The 18,914-nt window shown below is 41.4% G+C and overlaps 1 protein-coding gene across 1 annotated transcript; it reads left to right on the forward strand.

Annotated features, from left to right (window-relative positions):
• The first annotated feature begins 1,272 nt into the window (after positions 1-1,272).
• Positions 1,273-16,626, forward strand: LOC129859736 (phospholipid phosphatase 2-like). Its single transcript, XM_055929845.1, has 7 exons — positions 1,273-1,725; positions 10,119-10,270; positions 10,368-10,454; positions 10,585-10,760; positions 10,840-10,897; positions 10,984-11,160; positions 11,812-16,626. The coding sequence occupies exons 1-7, from the start codon at positions 1,659-1,661 to the stop codon at positions 11,965-11,967; spliced, it is 873 nt and encodes a 290-aa protein (XP_055785820.1). The 5' UTR covers positions 1,273-1,658; the 3' UTR covers positions 11,968-16,626.
• Positions 16,627-18,914: the final 2,288 nt, after the last annotated feature.

The raw sequence follows: 18,914 nt of genomic DNA on the forward strand, positions 1-18,914 counted from the left end.
ATTTCTATGCTTTACGTTTTTAAGTTGAGTTTTTCCATCTTTTACTTTGCAGTTCGGCTACTTTTCATTGCAATATCATGCTCAATGAAATACATGTAATTTGATGTAAAATTATGGCCTTGGTCAATGTTTTTTCCAACATAACCACTGACGTTTACAGGCAATGGGCACAGGGACATTCGATGAGCAAAGGGAGCCTAATGGATAAGTTAGATCATACCCTCTGATAGTGAGGACAGTCAGCTTGAGGACAGTGACAGTGAAGAAGAATGGACCCCAGAATCTGGTTGGATAGGCAGTGAAATACTGGGTTATGCCCAACTTGTATTTTCTTAGGAAAAGAGTGCTTGTTTCTACTATATTTCACTTAATACATGTTCTGTATCTGATTTTCCTTTGTGTTTTAGCCTACCTTTATTGCACAGCGTTGCCCTGAGGCAACACAAACAATTACTCATTTATGCTGCAATAGTTTATGTGTCGGGGGGCTAGGGTCAGTCTGTTAAATCTGAAGTATTTCTCCTGTCTTATCCAGTGTCCTGTGTGAATTTAAGTATGTTCCCTCTAATTCTCTCTCTCTCTTTCTCTCTTCTTTCGGAGGACCTGAACCCTAGGACCATGCCTCAGGACTACATGGCCTGATGACTCCTTGCTGTCCCCAGTCCACCTGTTTTCAACTCTCTCTTTCTACCGCACCTGCTGTCTCTAACTCTGAATGATCAGCTATGAAAAACCAACTGACATTTACTACTGAGGTGCAGACCTGTTGCACCCTCTACAACCACTGTGATTATTATTATTTGACCCTGCTGGTCATCTATGAACGTTTGAAAATCTTGGCCATGTACTGTTATAATCTCCACCCTGCACAGCCAGAAGAGGACTGGCCACCCCTCAGAGCCTGGTTCCTCGCTACGTTTCTTCCTAGGTTCCTGCCTTTCTAGGGAGTTTTTCCTAGCCACCGTGCTTCTACATCTGCATTGCTTGCTGTTTGGGGTTTTAGGCTGGGTTTCTGTATAGCACTTTGTGACATTGGCTGATGTAAAAAGGGATTTATAAATAAATGTGAATGATTGATATGGGGGGTAAAATTCGTTTATTTATATATTATCAGAAAACCTACATCTTCCATGACCCATCTCAATTATCTTGCATCTTTTCAACAAAAAATCTGGATGTTGCTGCAACACCGCTTTATCTCTTAATCTCTTCAACAAAAATAATCTCTTCATCCTCTGACTCCACCCTGGTTCACTTTTCTTTTCACAAGAGTTCTGACGTCAGCTCTGGGGAGTGGAGATTGTAAACGCACACACGGCTTTAGTTGGAGAAAGAGCCCCTTCTCAACTTTCCGTAAAGGAAACGATTTCAAAAGTTTTTTTTCTTCCGTTATCTCTGCTTGCGTTTGGACAATGCGCGACCCACACATGTCCGTGTGTTGACAGCGCTGGACACTCTGTGTGTGTGGTGTATACTACAGTTGCGTCTTTCCCCGACTCACCTAGAGTGTAGGCCAGGTAGACTACGGGAGCGAAACCGGAAGAACAAGCACATCTGATTGTTCACACTATTTTTCTCTTACCTCTGCAACTAAACTTCTCCCAATAACGTTTATGCAGTTTTGATAATTCTTCTTCTGAGAGAGTAGAAGTGTGAAGATGACGGAACTACCAGTTCACAAGAAAAATAGGCTGATTCTAGTTGATGTTTTCTGTGTGGTTATCGGTAAGTGCCCTATTTCTCTCTCTCTCCAACAATATGGCTGATATAACATTATTTGTTGTAATACCCAATGACACACCTCGCTCTCTCTGCCGTCTACACATGCGCAATGCAATAAGGTAGCACTACCCACCGATAAATCAATAAAATAGTTGTTTATGTATAGTTGTTTATTGGGTAAATGCTGGATAAGACTGAGATGGTGGGGGACTTAGTAAACAATGTTAAGGCAGGCTACACACATCACAGGCCAAAGCCCAACATGCCGGACACTTTCCATTACAGGCCAGTCATAAGAACATGTTTTGTGTTACACACACAGACAGACACACCGCAATAGTATTGTAATAGGAAGAGAGTCAGCATTGCTCGTGTAATAGCTTGTTTAATGGCTTCTTTCATTGTCTGTCAGCACATTACAGGTGGTCACAGTGCCTGGTGGAGTGGTGTAGCATTGTTCTGTATTGATTCAAATACTGTAGATTGTAGGCTAGTCATCAGTCAGCATGGGTTAGTAACACAAATTGCATAATCACATTTACTATGATTTTAAGTTTACAATTTCACAGTTATAATTAATTTATGATGACCATTTAAAAATAATGTGTGTGTGTGTGTGTGTGTGTGCATGCGCACTTGTAACAGAACACCTGTTCTTCTGACTGGTCTTCCATGGAAAGTGTCCTGCTTGTTGGGCTTTTCCCTATTGCTTCCAGTGTGATTGCTGCATTTGTGTGTGTGTGGAGCCGGGGTGTGCATGTTCGGACTTGTACTGGACTCTCAATACTACAGGAACTGTAGTTTAGAATAGACATTTGGGTGGACAGTCTCCTAGCCTCTCTATCTCCCACTACCTCCACATCTTTCCCTCTTCCTCCCTTTCTTCCCCCTATCCCCCACTCTTTGTCTTCCTCCCCCACTCCCTTTCTCTCATGGTATTTAGTGAGTGAGAGAGTAGGGTTGTTTAACAGTTAAGCTGTTAACAGACAACATCATCTCGTGGCATAACCATGTTTGTTGACAGTCTCAGAGGGCTGTGTGTCTGGACCTGGGGTCTGACATTCCCGAGTGGCGCAACGGTCTAAGGCACTGATTCTCAGTGATATAGGCGTCACTACAGGCCCTGGTTTGATTCCAGGCTGTATCACAACTGGCCGTGATTGTGAGTCCCATAGGGCGGCGCACAATTGACCCAGCGTCGTCCGGGTTAGGGTTTAGCCGGGGTTGGCCGTCATTGTAAATATTTAACGGACTTGCCTAGTCAAATAAAAGTTTAAAAAAAATACATTTAAAAAAAGATGACAGTAACCATGTTTGTTGACAGACTCAGAGGGCTGTGTGTCTGGGCCTGTAGTCTGACTACAGAAAAATCACTTTCTCTTTTCTTCTTTCAATATTTCCTCCCTCAATCTCTCCAGTTGCTTATTTTTCTTCTCTATCTATCTATCTATCTATCTATCTATCTATCTATCTATCTATCTATCTATCTATCTATCTATTATAGTGGTGTCTGGGGTAGCAGTAATCAGTCTACAATTAGTGACAAGAAAACTATTGGGATTTTTGAATTCCCAGTTCAGATAAGAGTGATACAGGGTTGTGTTTTTGTTAGTGTGCATACTTGTGTTTTGTTAGCGTGTGTGTGTTCGTAGGCCATAGCCCAGCTTCCCCACTCTGTCATTAATATAGTAGGAATGTGCCGAGTCGACAAACTGGATCTGATCTGACAAAGCTTTTCCTCAATCCTCTTTCTTTCTCTCCTTCTCTCATTCTCCCATCCCTCTTTCTCTCACTCTCTCATTCTTCCATCTCTCATTCTCCCATCCCTCTCTCTCTCATTCTCCCATCCCTCTTTTACTCACTCTCTCTATCCTCTTTCTCCCTGTTTAACTATTTTCTCCTCTCCTTTGCCTTGTTATCACTGCAGACAAAGAAACTTTATACACACACACACACACACACACACACACACACACACACACACACACACACTGAGTTATTTCTGCAACACACTCTTTTAACAGAAATACCAACCAAACCAATCTGCTGTTATATGCATAACAAAAGGGCCTGACGTATCCATAATTTCATTTAGACCTTTAGATCGTTCAATATTGACTGGTGATTGTGTGAATGGGACAGATTGATGTTGTAAGACCTGTACACACCCTCATGTTCATTCTAAGGGTCATTCTAAGGAATCTAAATTAATATAGTTTCATATTGTGTCAATGTTTTTTACTTTCTTCCCAGAAGTTTGCTGTGATTGGGGGGTGTCACAGTCCTTTAAAAACCTTGGGTCATCAAACTTTCTCTGGAAGTGAACATGAGACCTAAAACAGCTGCTGTTTCTCTAAGTTCTTACTGTTATTTATGTGACTTGGGGTTAGAAGAGCATCTGCATCAAACTATAGACTGATGCCAACTGTTGCTGGGTTAGTTTGTTATTTATCTGTTTGATTTTCTGGGTTTTGCACACAACTAGAGTTAGAGAAGATACTCTGCTGCTGTTTTACTGACTATCTCTCACACACACACCATCTCTCTGTGCCAACTATGTGTGTGAGAGAGAGGGGGGGTATTGACCTTTCCTGTGTGGAAAATAACCAGGAGTCTGACAGTACAGCGGGATTACTACAGCCATAGAGCAGGAAGAGGATCAGTACTCTGTCTCCCTATTGGAATCTCTCTATTGTCTAGATTTTATCAATGTGTGTGTGTGTGTGTGTGTTGTAGCTGTTGGGTGTGACTAGTAGGACAGTGGAATTGTGTACGTTTTTTGGCGTCTAGTCTGGAGAATAACAGGAACACTTATTAGGTTCCTCCTTCCTGTGAGGTCAGAGGTCAGGAGGAAGTTGATCATGTGTCATATCTCACCAGACATTCCTCCATGTTTGTTTTCTCTGGGAGGCATCTGGAACTTTCTTTCTAGCCAGATGAGAATGTGAAACAATGTTATCCCCTCTTCTTCTTTCTCTCTGACCGCGCTGCCCATTCTGTTACTGAAGACCAACCCCCTCGGCCAAGATAACTGTGTGGGGCGGGGGGTTAAAGAAGACGGACTATGGACTCTGCTTCCTGTATCTGCCACTGGACACACAAACGCCCAGCCCTCTGAGTCTGTGCAACATCGCTGTTCTTCCTACATCGCTGAGAAAGGTCAAGATGTGTGCTACAAACTAACCTCTTCCCGAAGATACCGAAGAGAATGCTTGAATCAGTTTTCCTTTGGGTTCATTAAAACATCTCCAGTACCACTGGATCCCAGGTACGGGTCGTCACCAGTTCTGTTACAATATATGCCATTCAGCAGGGTTGAATGTTTCAAAATCAGTTCCAGATTCACTGTTACCACATTGTCTTAATAGTGTTGGTTTTCAATCTTTCATCTATTTATTCACACACTCCCCTTTCGCCTTCCTTGTTTTATCAAATCCAGCTCAGCCCACTCTCTGGAGAGAGGAACAATCTTGGTTCAACTCAACCCTTGGCTACAATAACACTGTAGCAGAAACCTTACTGGAATAAAACTGGAGATTACTACAATTATACGTTTGTGTGTGTGTGTTTATTTCTCTGACACTGCAGCAGTACACACACATGCGCACTTCATCCTCACCCTAACCACTCCTCTCCAGAGAGCTGTCTTATCTAACTGTTATCCTAGAACCCTACAAAGTCGACATGACTTCAAAGTAAATACTAGTTAGTAAACTTCAAAGTGGCTGAGTGCATGCTTGACCTAGAGGAATTGAGGTTGACAAATTAGTCACGCTGTTCATACGCCGCTGATGAGTGACAATGTGAGCAGGGCGGGCGCCAGAACGAATCAGTTGGACTGGCATTTGATTTTTAGAGGCGGGCCCGTTTTTTTCACGGGACCTCCTGTGTGCACGCACTTGCGCCTTCACACATTTGATAATGGGTGTTATGATAAAGACAGCTTGTGGGTTTCAAGTTTGGGGAAGCTTACAAGTTATCCTACCAGTTCTGATTTATTTTTATGCTGTGTACATTTTCGTGGAACAGTTTCATTTCAATAATAACGTTTTTCGTTTCTCAAAATTATTGTCACAATCACAATCTTAATTTAAATAATACAAATCTAGAAGTTAAAATTAAACTAATGCAAGAGCATTTTGCCATATGGACACAGCCTACACCGTGATCCATTGGAAGAAATGAGCGCATGGAACTAAGAGAGAAACTATAGGCTTATTTTATTTAACTAGGCAAGTAATTTTAGAACAGATTCTTATTTACAATGAGGCCTACCCCTGACGACGCTGGGCCAATTGTGTGCCGCCCTATGTGACGCCCAATAACGGCCGGATGTGATGCAGCCTGGATTCGAACCAGGTACTGCAGTGACGCCTCTTGCACTGAGATGCAGACCACTGCGCCACTCGGGAGCCCCTATAACTTCCATCATCAACTAAGTAAAATACATACGCCTAAAGCTGACAAAAACAGTAGAAAATATCCTGGTGAAAATTCTGGTTATTTCAATTGCATTAATCTCTACTCTGCCTGTCTGCCTCCCTTTCAATCAATCAATCAATCAATCAATCAATCAATCAATCAGTCAAATGTATTTATAAAGCCATTTTTACATCAGCCAGTGTCACAAAGTGCTGTACAGAAACCCAGCCTAAAACCCCAAACAGCAAGCAATGCAGACGTAAAAGCACGGTGGCTAGGAAAAACTCCCTAGAAAGGCCAGAACCTAGGAAGAAACGTAGCGAGGAACCCGGCTCTGAGGGGTGGCCAGTCCTCTTCTGGCTGTGCCTATCTGTCTTGATTTGAGCTATGGGTAATGAATTGTAACATTGTATCAACTCAGCATGTTGGTGTGCTCAGGCGTGCGCGCTCCCTCAACATTATCAGGACAGAATTGCTCATCAGCATTGCTCACAGAGCACTCAAAACAAAAGACAATGAAAAAATTGAAAACTCCTAAATGATGGTTATGAAATAAACCAAAACGTGTTTCTCACAAGTGTAGCAGGTTGTGAACTCTGCAAACAACGGTTCCACTCGGAGAATGAGAATGGTAAATGACCAATACATGCATTAACATAAATGAATGTAAACAAATGACGGGGATTAATGGTAGTTACTAGGCCTAGTGGTTATATATGTAATGGTGAATTGATACAAATAAACAATCGAAGGGCAAACAATCCATTCTGGAGAAAGACGCCCATATGTCCGCAACACACCCTTTCTTCTTGTCTCAACATTTGAAATTATACTCAAGACACATTATAGATGCTTTACGCTAAGCCTATTGCCACACTCGCTGCCCAAATTGCTTGCTTCCGAAATAGGCATAGGCTTATGCACTTGTGATGTGAAACAATCCACTGTTGTTTAAAAAAAAAAGTGAATGATCAGCTAAGTCAAGCTGTCTGGTAAAGTATTTTCAATGATTTTATTTAGACAGGAGTAATTATAATTTTGGCAAAACATCAATTTACTTTAGGGGAAGCCAGAAAAGTATTCAGACCCCGTCCCTTTCTCCACATTTTTGTTATGTTACAGCCTTATTTTAAAATGGATTACATTTAATGTTTTTCATCGATCTACACACCATACCCAAAATGACAAAGCGAATACAGGTTTTCTGAATTTTTTGCAAATGTAATAAAAATAAAAAACACCTTATCTACATAAGTGTTCAGACCCTTCGCTATGAATTGAAATTGAGCTCAGCTGCATCCTGTTTCCATTGATCATCCTTGATGTTTCTACAACTTGATTGGACTCCACCTGTGTCAAATTAATTTGATTGGACATGCTTTGCAAAGGCACACACCTGTCACACACCTGTCCCACAGCATGTCAGAGAAAAAATCAAGCCACGAGGTTGAAGGAATTTTCCGTAGAGCTCCTAGACAGGATTGTGTCGAGGCACAGACCTGGGGAAGGGTACAAAAAAAGGGACTGGTAGACTAGTCAGGATCGAGGGAAAGATGAATGGAGCATAATAACGAGAGATCCTTGATGAAAACCTGCTCCAGAGTGAAGGTTCACCTTCCAACAGGACAACGACCCTAAGCACACAACCAAGACAACGCAGGAGTGGCTTCGCGACAAGTCTCTGAATGTCTTTGAGTGGCCCAGCCAGAGCCCTGACTTGAACCCGAGCAAACATCCCTGGAGAGACCTGAAAATAGCTGTGCAGCGACACTCCCCATTCAACCTGATAGAGCTTGAGAGGATCTGCAGAGAAGAATGTGAGAAACTCCCCAAATACAGGTGTGTCAAGCTTGTAGCGTCATACCCAAGAAGACTTAAGGATCTTATCGCTGCCAAAGGTGCTTCAACAAAGTACTGAGTAATGGGTCTGAATACTTATGTAAATGTGATATTTAAGTTTTTTTATATGTAATACATTTGCAAAAAAAGAAAAAAATACCTGTTTTATGCTTTGTCAATATGGGGTATTGTGTATAGATTGAGGAAATAAACAATTTTATCAATTTGTTACATTACAGCTGTATTCTAAATGTGGAAAAAGCCAAGGGGTCTGAATAATTTTCGAATGCACTTTATTATACCCATAGACAAACATTGGCAGTAAAATGGCCTTACTGAAGAGCTCAGTGACTTTCAATGTGGCACTGTCATATGACGCCACCTTTCCAAAAAGCTAGAGCTGCCCCGGTCAACTGTAAGCGCTGTTATTGTGAAGTGCAAACGTCTGGGAGCAACAACGGCTCAGCTGCAAAGTGGTAGGCCACACAAGCACACAGAACGGGACTGCCGAGTGCTGAAGCGCGTAAAAAATCTCCTGTCTTTGGTTGCAACACTCAAGTTCCAAACTGCCTGTGGAAGCAACGTCAGAACAAGAACTGTTTGTCGGAAGCTTCCTAAAATGGGTTTCCATGACCGAGCAGCTGTATTTCTGTCTGTAATAAATCCCTTTTGTGTGGGAAAACGAATTCTGATTGGGAGGGCCTATGCCCTCCCATGGCTGTTCCCTTGCCCAGTAATGTGAAATACAATAGATTAGAGCATAATGAATTTATTGACTGGTTTGACTGGTTTCCTTCTATGAATTGTTACTCAGTCAAATCTTTGAAATTGTTGTATGTTGCGTTTTATATTTTTGTTCAGTATATGACTGGTGGAAGTTCAGTTTGTATTAGGGGAGCATGTTGTCTAGTGACAGGGTTCATGACAACAGGAAAAAAAATCATCAGGGTGTATAAAACCATTGTCCTGTCAGATTTGAGTGTGTGTGTTTGCACACCATTGTGTTGTCAGTTGAGACAGTTTTATAGTCTTTCCTGGTGCCAGTCTCTGCTCTAGTCTGTGAGTCACTGAACTATGGGGAGAGGGAGTGAAAGAAAGAGAGGGTGAGAGCAGGGGGGAGAAAGGTTTGAGTGCGAGAAAAAGAGGAGAAAGGTTAAAAGAAAAGTCCATGGTCTCTTCCGTGAGATCAGTTTAAGGGAATTTCTCATGGGAACTTTGTGTATAAATAAATACACAATGTCCCGTTCTCTGCGTGTGTGTGTGTGTGCGTGCACGCGCATGTCCCGTCTGAAAGTTGGCTCCCATGCCCTTGTCAGCAGGGCTCAGTGGTGAAAGTTTAAGGCTGTTACACTGTTAGGCATATCTATGGTGATGGATGTGTGTACGTGCAAGAGCATCAGAGCGCACACAGTATCTAAACCCAGAGGCCCAACGACGCAAAACTTCCAGGAACGCTTCGTGAAGCAGACTTGACAGACCAGACAGGGGTTTGGGAAGTCAATACAAGTGAAAAATTCTTCCTTTGCTGCTAATATTCTCTAAATCGACCTAGGTGTCTTAAGTAGCTGAACATGTTACCCCAACCTTGTGTGGAAGTGACAAACTGACATGTTTTCATTTTGGTGTAAAATAACTTTATGTCTAAGGAGGGCTTTTGATTTGACGGCCTGCTCGGGCGCAGTTCGGAGCGAGACGACCGTTAGACCCGATGAAGTTTCTGAGCTTAGCTAGCCAACGTTGCCATGACATCGCCTACAAGCGTGATTGGGGATTTCTATTGGAGAAGCAGTTTCTAAGCATCGTCATACTGTACTATACAATCTTTGGATCGCGTGTGTGTGGTGTTAGCTAGCAGCTTCCTCCCCAGGGGACGGAGGTCACTGATATACTGCTGACCAATAAGTGCCTAGATGTGCCTTCACATGCCCATGTATTGTTCACAGTTCCTGTCCAGCTGATAGATTTAAACATGAGTATCAGAGCCTGTTGAGCTGCTTCTTCAACCTCAATCTCACCTAGGCCTATACAGAGACAAGTTCAGCACCATGTTGATACTGTCTCCCTTGACCCACTCCGACACCCCTCCTCTCTCTCCCTCTACCTTGCCCCTTCCTATCGCTCTCCCTCCTTCCCAGCGGCCCTTCCGTCAGCGGTCTTGACGTTAATGTTCAGGCCGTACCAGAGGGGTATCTACTGTGATGACGAGAGCATCAGATATCCTTACAGAAGAGACACCATCTCCCACAGGGCAATGGCTGCAGTCACCATCACCTCCTCCATAGTCATAGTAAGTTTGATGAACAACTTGATGGTTATGTACAAAATGGCACGCTATGGTACGAGTTTACCTCTACTATGCTATGAATTTGCCCCTATCTCCATAGATAACTACAGGAGAAGCGTACCTGGTGTACTCCAAGCGTCTCCACTCCAACTCTAACTTTAACCAGTACATGTCAGCTCTCTACAAGGTCAGTAGGAACACGGGCCATAGTTTTGCGCTGACAATATGTGGTCTTAGCTCGGATTGGCTAGCTGCCTCTTCCCAATTTCATTGGTTTGGGAAAGTGGTTCAATTGGCCTGTGCTGTGCCTCTACTAGGTGGTGGGGACCTTCCTGTTTGGAGCAGCTGTGAGCCAATCACTGACTGACCTGGCCAAGTTCACCATCGGCAGGCCACGCCCTAACTTCCTGTCTGTGTGTAATCCCACTGTGTGTTCTGGGTACATGCTGCAACTCAACTGTACTGGCAACCCTCGAAACGTCACAGAGTCCAGGTGTGTGTATCTTTCTGTCCGTCTTTCTTCTCTTGCTATGTGATGCAATGTCAACATGTTTCTCTCCTCTGTGTTCCAGATTGTCGTTTTACTCCGGACACTCTGCCTTCGGGATGTACAGCATGCTGTTTCTAGCAGTGAGTGTTTTTTATTTGTGTGAGTTTCATACACACGTGAGATGACGATTAATGTGTGTATGTGTGGTGTGTGTGTGTGTGTGTAGTTGTATGTGCAAGCACGTATGCAGGGGAAGTGGACTCGTCTGGTCAGACCCACAGTGCAGTTTTTCCTCGTGTTGTTTGCGTTGTACGTTGGATACACACGGGTTAGCGACTACAAACACCACTGGAGCGACGTACTGGTGGGACTGCTGCAGGGAACTCTCATCGCTGTGCTCAACGTGAGTGTGTGTGTAGGAGGTGTGTTTGTATATGTGCTGAGCAATTAAACCGAAATGTCTGTAATTCTTTGGTTTTGGAACAACTAATTGACCGATGTCAGTTCAATTATTTTAATTCCATTCCATTTTTTCTGTGAGCTCAATGTGCACATTGCACAGTTTCTCTAGAGATAAATTAGATCAAGCCTGAACTGTGCGATGTAGTAGGGAGTTGTAGTTTCCAGAAAATACATGATCTAAGTGATTGATAGTTGGTATTCAGCAGTCATAAAAGTATGCCTTCTTTACTTCTAAAACAGTGATTTTGTCAGAAACCGTAGGCAGCAGCTCTATAGAGATGAGATGATGACTTGGAATAAAACAATAAAGTAATCAAATAAAACAAATGTAATATACACAACAACTGAGATATTTTATTAAAGTAATGTTAATAAGTGATGAGCAGTAATGGGCAGTCACTACCCTCATGGGACTTTTATTGTTTTATTCTGTGTTACAGCATTTAACCCACAATGCATTTAATGTATAAAAAAAAATTGTGAACACAATCTAAAACGTAATAATTTTTTCGTAATCGACCTGAAACAGAACCAACCTCAAAAAGCACCAATCGCTCAGCACTACTGACTTTAAACTATCCTTTTCTCTCAGGTTTGCTACGTCTCTGATTTTTTTAAGCTCCGCCACCCTCCTCGCTGCCCACGATCAGAGACGGCTGAAGACGAACACCTAGAGGCCAAACCTGGTCTGAACCCAGACACACAACTACACAACAACCACTACAACTACACAACTACTACAGCGTGAACATAGACTAACAACTACACTACCACTGCAACTACACAACAACCTCTACACAACAATCACGGCAACCGTGGGGAAGTGGCGTAGACAGGAATTTGTTGGTGGGTGGGCAATTTTTTTTTTAATTAAAATGTTTTGTTGTTGGGGAAAGGAGATAACTTCCTGCAATGTTGCCATGTGGCCAAGAGAGAAATGTACAGTTTTATAGCTGTCTATGAATTCTATCTGATGATGTTTGTATGTTTAGGTAAAAAGACGACAAATAATTAGAGCCCGACCCATATTGGATTTTTGGGTCCGATACTGATTTTGAGGGAGGAAAAAGTCACAGATTACTGATATATCTGCCGATATATTGTTTTTTTTAGAGGTTGAATGAAAAACAGACCAAATTGTGCTTCAAAGGATCAACAGATACTCTAAATGATGATTTCTTAACTAAATATTATAGTTAACATTATTTAAGAACATTTTATTTGTGGTTTACACATTATATTCTCTATAAATACAACAGTGAATACAAAAGCTTGTTTAGTTGACCTTAGGTGCAACTTAAAAATGTCTATGGCAGTGGAAAAGAGGTATGAAAAACTATTTGTGCTAAACCACTATAAGGGTGGTCATGTAAACAAACACTTTATGGTCAACCTTACAATGAGGGTACGTTATGACAAGCACAAGCTAGCTGTTCATTACGACAATGTTTTCTTACAGAAACCATATTTACATAACATTGTTATTCAATACAAAATATATTGGCTATACATTTCAACTGCAAATGGCATGCGCTGATGACTGAAAATGTTTATGCATGCAAATTCTTGCCTCACTGGTTTTTGTCACACATTCTAATTTCGCGAGCTAGCTAACATTAGCTACTTATCTCATAATGAATGCAAGCACATGGCCTGAATGATAGACCTGCGCCAACTGTTGTTTTTTGCAGATTGCATATTTCAGAAAACTAACTAAATTAGCCCACTAGCTAACATAATAGGCCCTGACAGTATCGGTCTTCTTTTTGTATCAAGGACGAGTGTTCACTTTGGCGTCAGTCCAGTGTTGGCACATACGTAGCACAGATTGCTAGCTATCTAGCTAAGTTTACTACCTTGCTGGCTAGATAGCTAAGCTAACTACCTTGCTGGCTGGCTAGCTAGCCAGCTAACGTTAACAAAGTGAGAATGTGATGAGGACAGGGCTGCTTGCTCGGTGAAGTGTACTTTTGATTATTTACTCATGCTGGCTGTGGCAAGCTACTCACCATCAAACCACCATGTCTACTTTCTCTCACATTGTGGACTAGGGCTGAATGATGTTCAATGAGCAGCTGGTAGAGTGCCCTCTTTAGGCAACCATTGAAAATGGAGCAGACACATTTGTTTATTCTATGTATATAATATGGGCACTTTATCTGTGGAATAAAGGCAGATAAAAATATTTCTGTGAAAGGCTAATATCGGCCGATAATATCGGTCAACCAATTTATCGGTCGGGCTCTACAAATAATGTCCCATTTGGAACAATGACAAGGAAAGAGCAGTACATTTTTTTATATCTAGAAAGAAAATAGGTTTTTGCTCCTAGTGAGTGGGGGGGCTGGGCCCACCCATGCCTACGCCCCTGCCGTGGGGCTGTCTGTGTGAAAGAAGTGTGTATATCAGTGTAGGCTCATTGTATTGGCTGGACTGGAATAAATGAAACGTATCAAACACCTCAAGCATATGGAAACCACATGTTTGACTCTGTTTATTCCAGTCCAGCATTACAATGACCCTGTCCTCCGATAGCTTCTCCCACCAGCCGCCACTGGTGTATATGAGAAGATGTGTATAACCACTCACATGCATTTAACTTTGTATTTTAATAAAATGTACTAAAAGTATGGAGGATGAGACAGTTTTAGCAGAGAGAAAGAATTATTGTGTAGTTCCCCAGATTTCAATTATGCTAACAGGAAACACTGAAACAACTTTTTTTTTAAAATTGTTTTTTATGATTCATTTATATTTCCTGTGCAGCAGCATCAACCAGGTTGTCTTCTTGGGATTTGTAGTTTCTTTGAGTGTCCTGTGGTTCTTTTTTAACCCACCCTCTAGTCTAGTTTGAATTTGTAAATTTGTTTTTTTGTGTGTGTTTGTAATGCTTTGATTCCTTTGTTACCTACACTGGAGCTAACCCTCTCACACTTCTTCCATCAAGACAGCGGTCTCCAAGCCTCGTGCTGGGGATCTACTAGGCTGCGGGCTTTTGTTCCCGCCCACCACTAACCTACCTGATTTAACTAGTCGTTAAGACCTTGATTAGCTGAATCGGGTGGGTTAGTGTGCTCATCCTGTAGTTCTCAAGGAGGGGGGGAAGACCAATGGTCTGTGGAGTTCAATGTTAGGCCTACTGATACCTAGCATTTCTGTAGAAGACATGCATGTACAGTATATGGAATGTAAAACACAGTGTTGCATAGATAATTACTTTCTAACTGTTTATTTCTGTCGTATCTCTAAGAATGTAATACCACTACTAGCCCACTGATGTTTTTTTAATGTTATTGACGCAACTTGTATTAGTTACTCCAGTTTATTATATATAAAGCTGTGTATAACCTGCCTTCTCGCATGGCAACACAGGTCCTGTGAAATCATGATGCCATGTGCTGCCTTTGAAATGTTGATGTTGACAATCGTCAGTGTGTCAATGATTGAGTCACTCATTGAGATGTTCTCTGAAAAACACATTACACTTCTGCAAAGGGTTAATATATACACTATATGACCAAAAGTATGTGGACACATGCTCGTCCAACATCTCATTCCAAAATCATGGGCATTAATATGGAGTTGGTCCCCGCTTTGCTGCTATAACAGCCTCCAATCTATTGGGAAGGCTTTCCACTAGATGTTGGAACATTGCTATGAGGACTTGCTTCCATTCAGCCACCAGCATTAGTCAGGTTGGGCACTGATGTTAGGCGATTATGCCTGGTTCGCAGTCGGTGTTCCAATTAATCCCAAAGATGTACGATGGGGTTGAGGTCAGGGCTCTGTGCAGGCCAGTCAATTTCTTCCACAACGATCTCGACAAACCATTTCTGTATGGGCCTCGCTTTGTGCATGGGGGCATTGTCATGCTGAAACAGGAAAGGGCCTTCCCCAAACTGTTGCCACAATGTTGGAAACACAGAATCGTCTAGAATATCATTGATTTCCTTTCACTGGAACGAAAAAAACAGCCCCAGACAATTATTTCTCCTTCACCAACCTTTACAGTTGGCACTATGCATTGGGGCATGTAGCATTCTCCTGGCATCTGTCAAACCCAGATTCATCCGCCGGACTGTCCGATGGTGAAGCGTGATTTGTCACTCCAGAGAACGCATTTCCACTGATCCAGAATCCAATTGCGAGCTTTACACCACTCCAGCTGACGCTTGGCATTGCACATGGTGATCTTACACGGAACCCAAACCGGCTTCGCGCGTGCATCATCATGCATACATTTATTTTGTCCTCCCACACCAAACGCGATCACGACACGCAGGTTAAAATATCAAAACAAACTCTGAACCAATGATATAAATTTGGGGACAGGTCGAAAAGCATTAAACATTTATGGCTCGTTAGCGTGCATGTGCTAGCTAATTTGCCCTATTTAGCTAGCTTGCTGTTGCTAATTTGTCCTGGGATATAAACATTGAGTTGTTTTACCTGAAATGCACAAGGTCCTCCAATCCACCAATTAATCCACACATAAACGGTCAACCAAATCGTTACTAGTCTCTTCCAGTCAGCCTGTTAGTCTGCTTAGCCATAGAAACTCATTTCATGAAGCTCCAGACAAACAGTTTTTGTGCTGACGTTGTTTCCAGAGGCAGTTTGGAACGCGGTAGTGAATGTTGCAACCGAAGACAAGCGGTCTCGTTCTGTGAGCTTGTGGCCTACCACTTTGTAGCTGAGCCATTGTTACTCTTAGACGTTGACACTCGCACTTACAGTTGACCGGGGCATCTCTACCAGGGCAGAAATTTGACAAACTGACTTGTTGAAACGGTGTCATCCTATGACGGTGCCACGTTGAAAGTCACTGAGCTTTTCACTACAGGTCATTGTTTGTCTATGGAGATCGCATGGCTGGGTGTTCAATTTATACATCTGTCAGCAACGAGTGTGGCTGAAATAGCCGAATCCACTAATTTGAAGGGGTGTCAACCTACTTTTGGCCATGTAGTGTATTTTATTGTGTTTGTATCCACACTGTAATCCTTCATAAGCTTGTCTGTAACAAACTGTAGCTGCAATCAAATGTGTGTATTTCTTCTTGATGGAAAAGGGAACTTGATTTTACAGAAGTGTCTTTCCTTTATAATCTGACAACTCCTGCTGAGACGAAAGTGCATGCAGAACCACAGAGTTACTGCTGTGGAGGGATGGGTAGAGAGGGATGATTGGAAGAGTGGAGGGATGGATGAATGGATAGGACGCCTTCAACTTCATGGATTCATCCAAGTCATTCACTAGGACTTTCCCAATGTTTGTTGGGGTGATGGCACACCAGACCCAGTGATGAAGTCATTGCACATGTTGTCATAGCTTTATTTCAAGTTGTTTTATTTTATTTCTCTGTATTACTTTTTTGTAGTTTATGCATAAAGACGAACTAATATGCCCTTTGTGCATCAGACTGGTTTTTGTTATTAAAGCGAGTGTGTGTGTGCTAGTTGATTCTGTAGCCTAATGAGGGAGTAGTTGCTGAAAAGGGTGCAGGTATAAATTCACTGTACCTCAACCACGGTTGCTATAAAGCCCTGCGCATGATTCCATTTTTTTAGTTTGGATGGTCCTTGCAGACAAAGACTCTCTTTGCAAACCATTTCGCTGTATACACTATGCGCTTCCTCGTAAGAACAGCCAGTGTTATGGTACTGATGGTTTGTACGTTTGTGGCTACCAGTGCAGCGCCTTCTAGTTGTCACGTTGGGGAAAACTGTAGCATTTTAGCTAGGCCTAACCTTAACCTCATTCTCCTAACCTGCCTAGTTAATTATTCTAACCTGCCTAGTTAATTATCCTAACCTGAATGTTAAAAAAACACATCAGTATTGCCACAGTGACATGTACTTGGATGTACTCAGGTGAAACACTATCCTGTTGACAAGTGGAACTCCCAGGATGCTGCAGGCCTGTCCAGACTTGTCCGATTTGTGGGATAACTCTCGTCAGTTAGAAAACAAACTCCATAGGAGTATACTACAAGCAGAATCAATGAGTTAGCCAGCTAGTTTGCCTAAATATCCAGAGCTTTATTTTTTACATTTTCTTTTAAGAAAAAGGTTTGAAATGGTAATGGTCTATAATGCCTTCAGAAAATATTCATACCCCTTGACCTATTCTAATTTGTGTTACAGCCTGAATTCAATATGGATTAAAAAATAATAATTAAGGGGTGGATCAGCTTAATATTGCGAAAAGATTGTTGCTTTTATCAATGTAATTGTCTGCATCATTTCCAATCCCCCATATATTTTTGGGGTAAATATATATATCCATATACATACACATATGCATACATATACACATATATACATACCTATATAGACATACATACTTTTTAAAGAATATACCTTTATTATTCCCCGCAAACCCTTACCATCCTTCACCCAATTGGAGTAAACTAATAAACACTTAGGCTTCTACCTTCAGTTTATACATCTTATAGACATTTGACAGACACAATCTATTTTACAATAGTTCTATTTTGTTTGTTTTTAGTCCTTCCTCTATTTCTGATGTCCATCCAGTTTGATTTCTATTTGTAACTGTGCTATTTCACAACATTGTTTTACATTGGTTATATTGCTATTAGTCCCACCCTTCAGCTCCATTCAACCCCTCCCATCTATCTCTCAACATCATCCATTTTGGATTTCTATTTGCCATATATTTTTCAACTGGGCTGTGATGCTTCATAAAAGTACTGAACCTTTCTATTCTCATAGCTTCTACAGATTGTAAATTAAAAATAAACATTTTTGCTAAAATAATTATTATATTATTGATTGATTTGACTATGGCTTTTCAAATCCCCCAGTATTGCTATCTGCAGCGTTAGTTCTAGGCAAATGTTGCAATTCTTCAGCCATTCCTGGACCTGTGACCAAAAACGAGCTACATATGGACAATACCAAAATAAATGATCTAATGACTCTGCCGTCTCACAGCAAAATCTGCAGAGCTGGTTTGTATCCCCCATACATATATAACATTCTATTGGTTGCACCTTCTACTTGCCTCTTCCATTTTTGTGGTTCATGCTGCAATTAATTGGTTGTAATTTTGGGTAGAGCAGACATTTCCATATGTCTGTTAGCTGCATGTGTGACAACTCCACCAGTCCTATTTATGATATCATTCACAAAAATTTGGCCTTAAAAAAAACAAAACAAAAACGTTTTTTTTTTAAAATCAATTAGTATATTTGAGTTTAACCACAATATTTGTTGTATTATTTGTTCTGTCTTTCCAGATGGATTAAACTGAAATTGCAACCAACTTCTAAGGCTTGTTTAAAAAAATAACAAATTTTGGAAATGATTTCCTTTTCAAACAACCAAAAGTGAGCAGGTGTAATCTGAATAAAGGGGAAAAGGCCATTCTTAAACATAGGATGAGACATTCCTACCAATTTACTAGAGAACCAGTTTGGATTTAAGTATAACTTTTGTATAACTGATGCCTTTAGTGAGAGGTCTAATGCTTTAATATTTAATAATTTCTGCCCTCCGAATTCATATTCGTTATATAAATAGGCCCTTTTAATTTTGTCTGGCTTGCCGTTCCAAATGAAATTGAATATTTTTTGTGCATATAATTTAAAAAGCAGATCACTAGGTGTAGGCATAAGCAAATAGATAAACTGTGATATGACTAGAGTTAATCAGGGGGATTTTCCCACAA

Source organism: Salvelinus fontinalis, chromosome 7, assembly GCF_029448725.1.
Source record: "Salvelinus fontinalis isolate EN_2023a chromosome 7, ASM2944872v1, whole genome shotgun sequence".
Lineage (NCBI taxonomy): Eukaryota > Metazoa > Chordata > Actinopteri > Salmoniformes > Salmonidae > Salvelinus > Salvelinus fontinalis.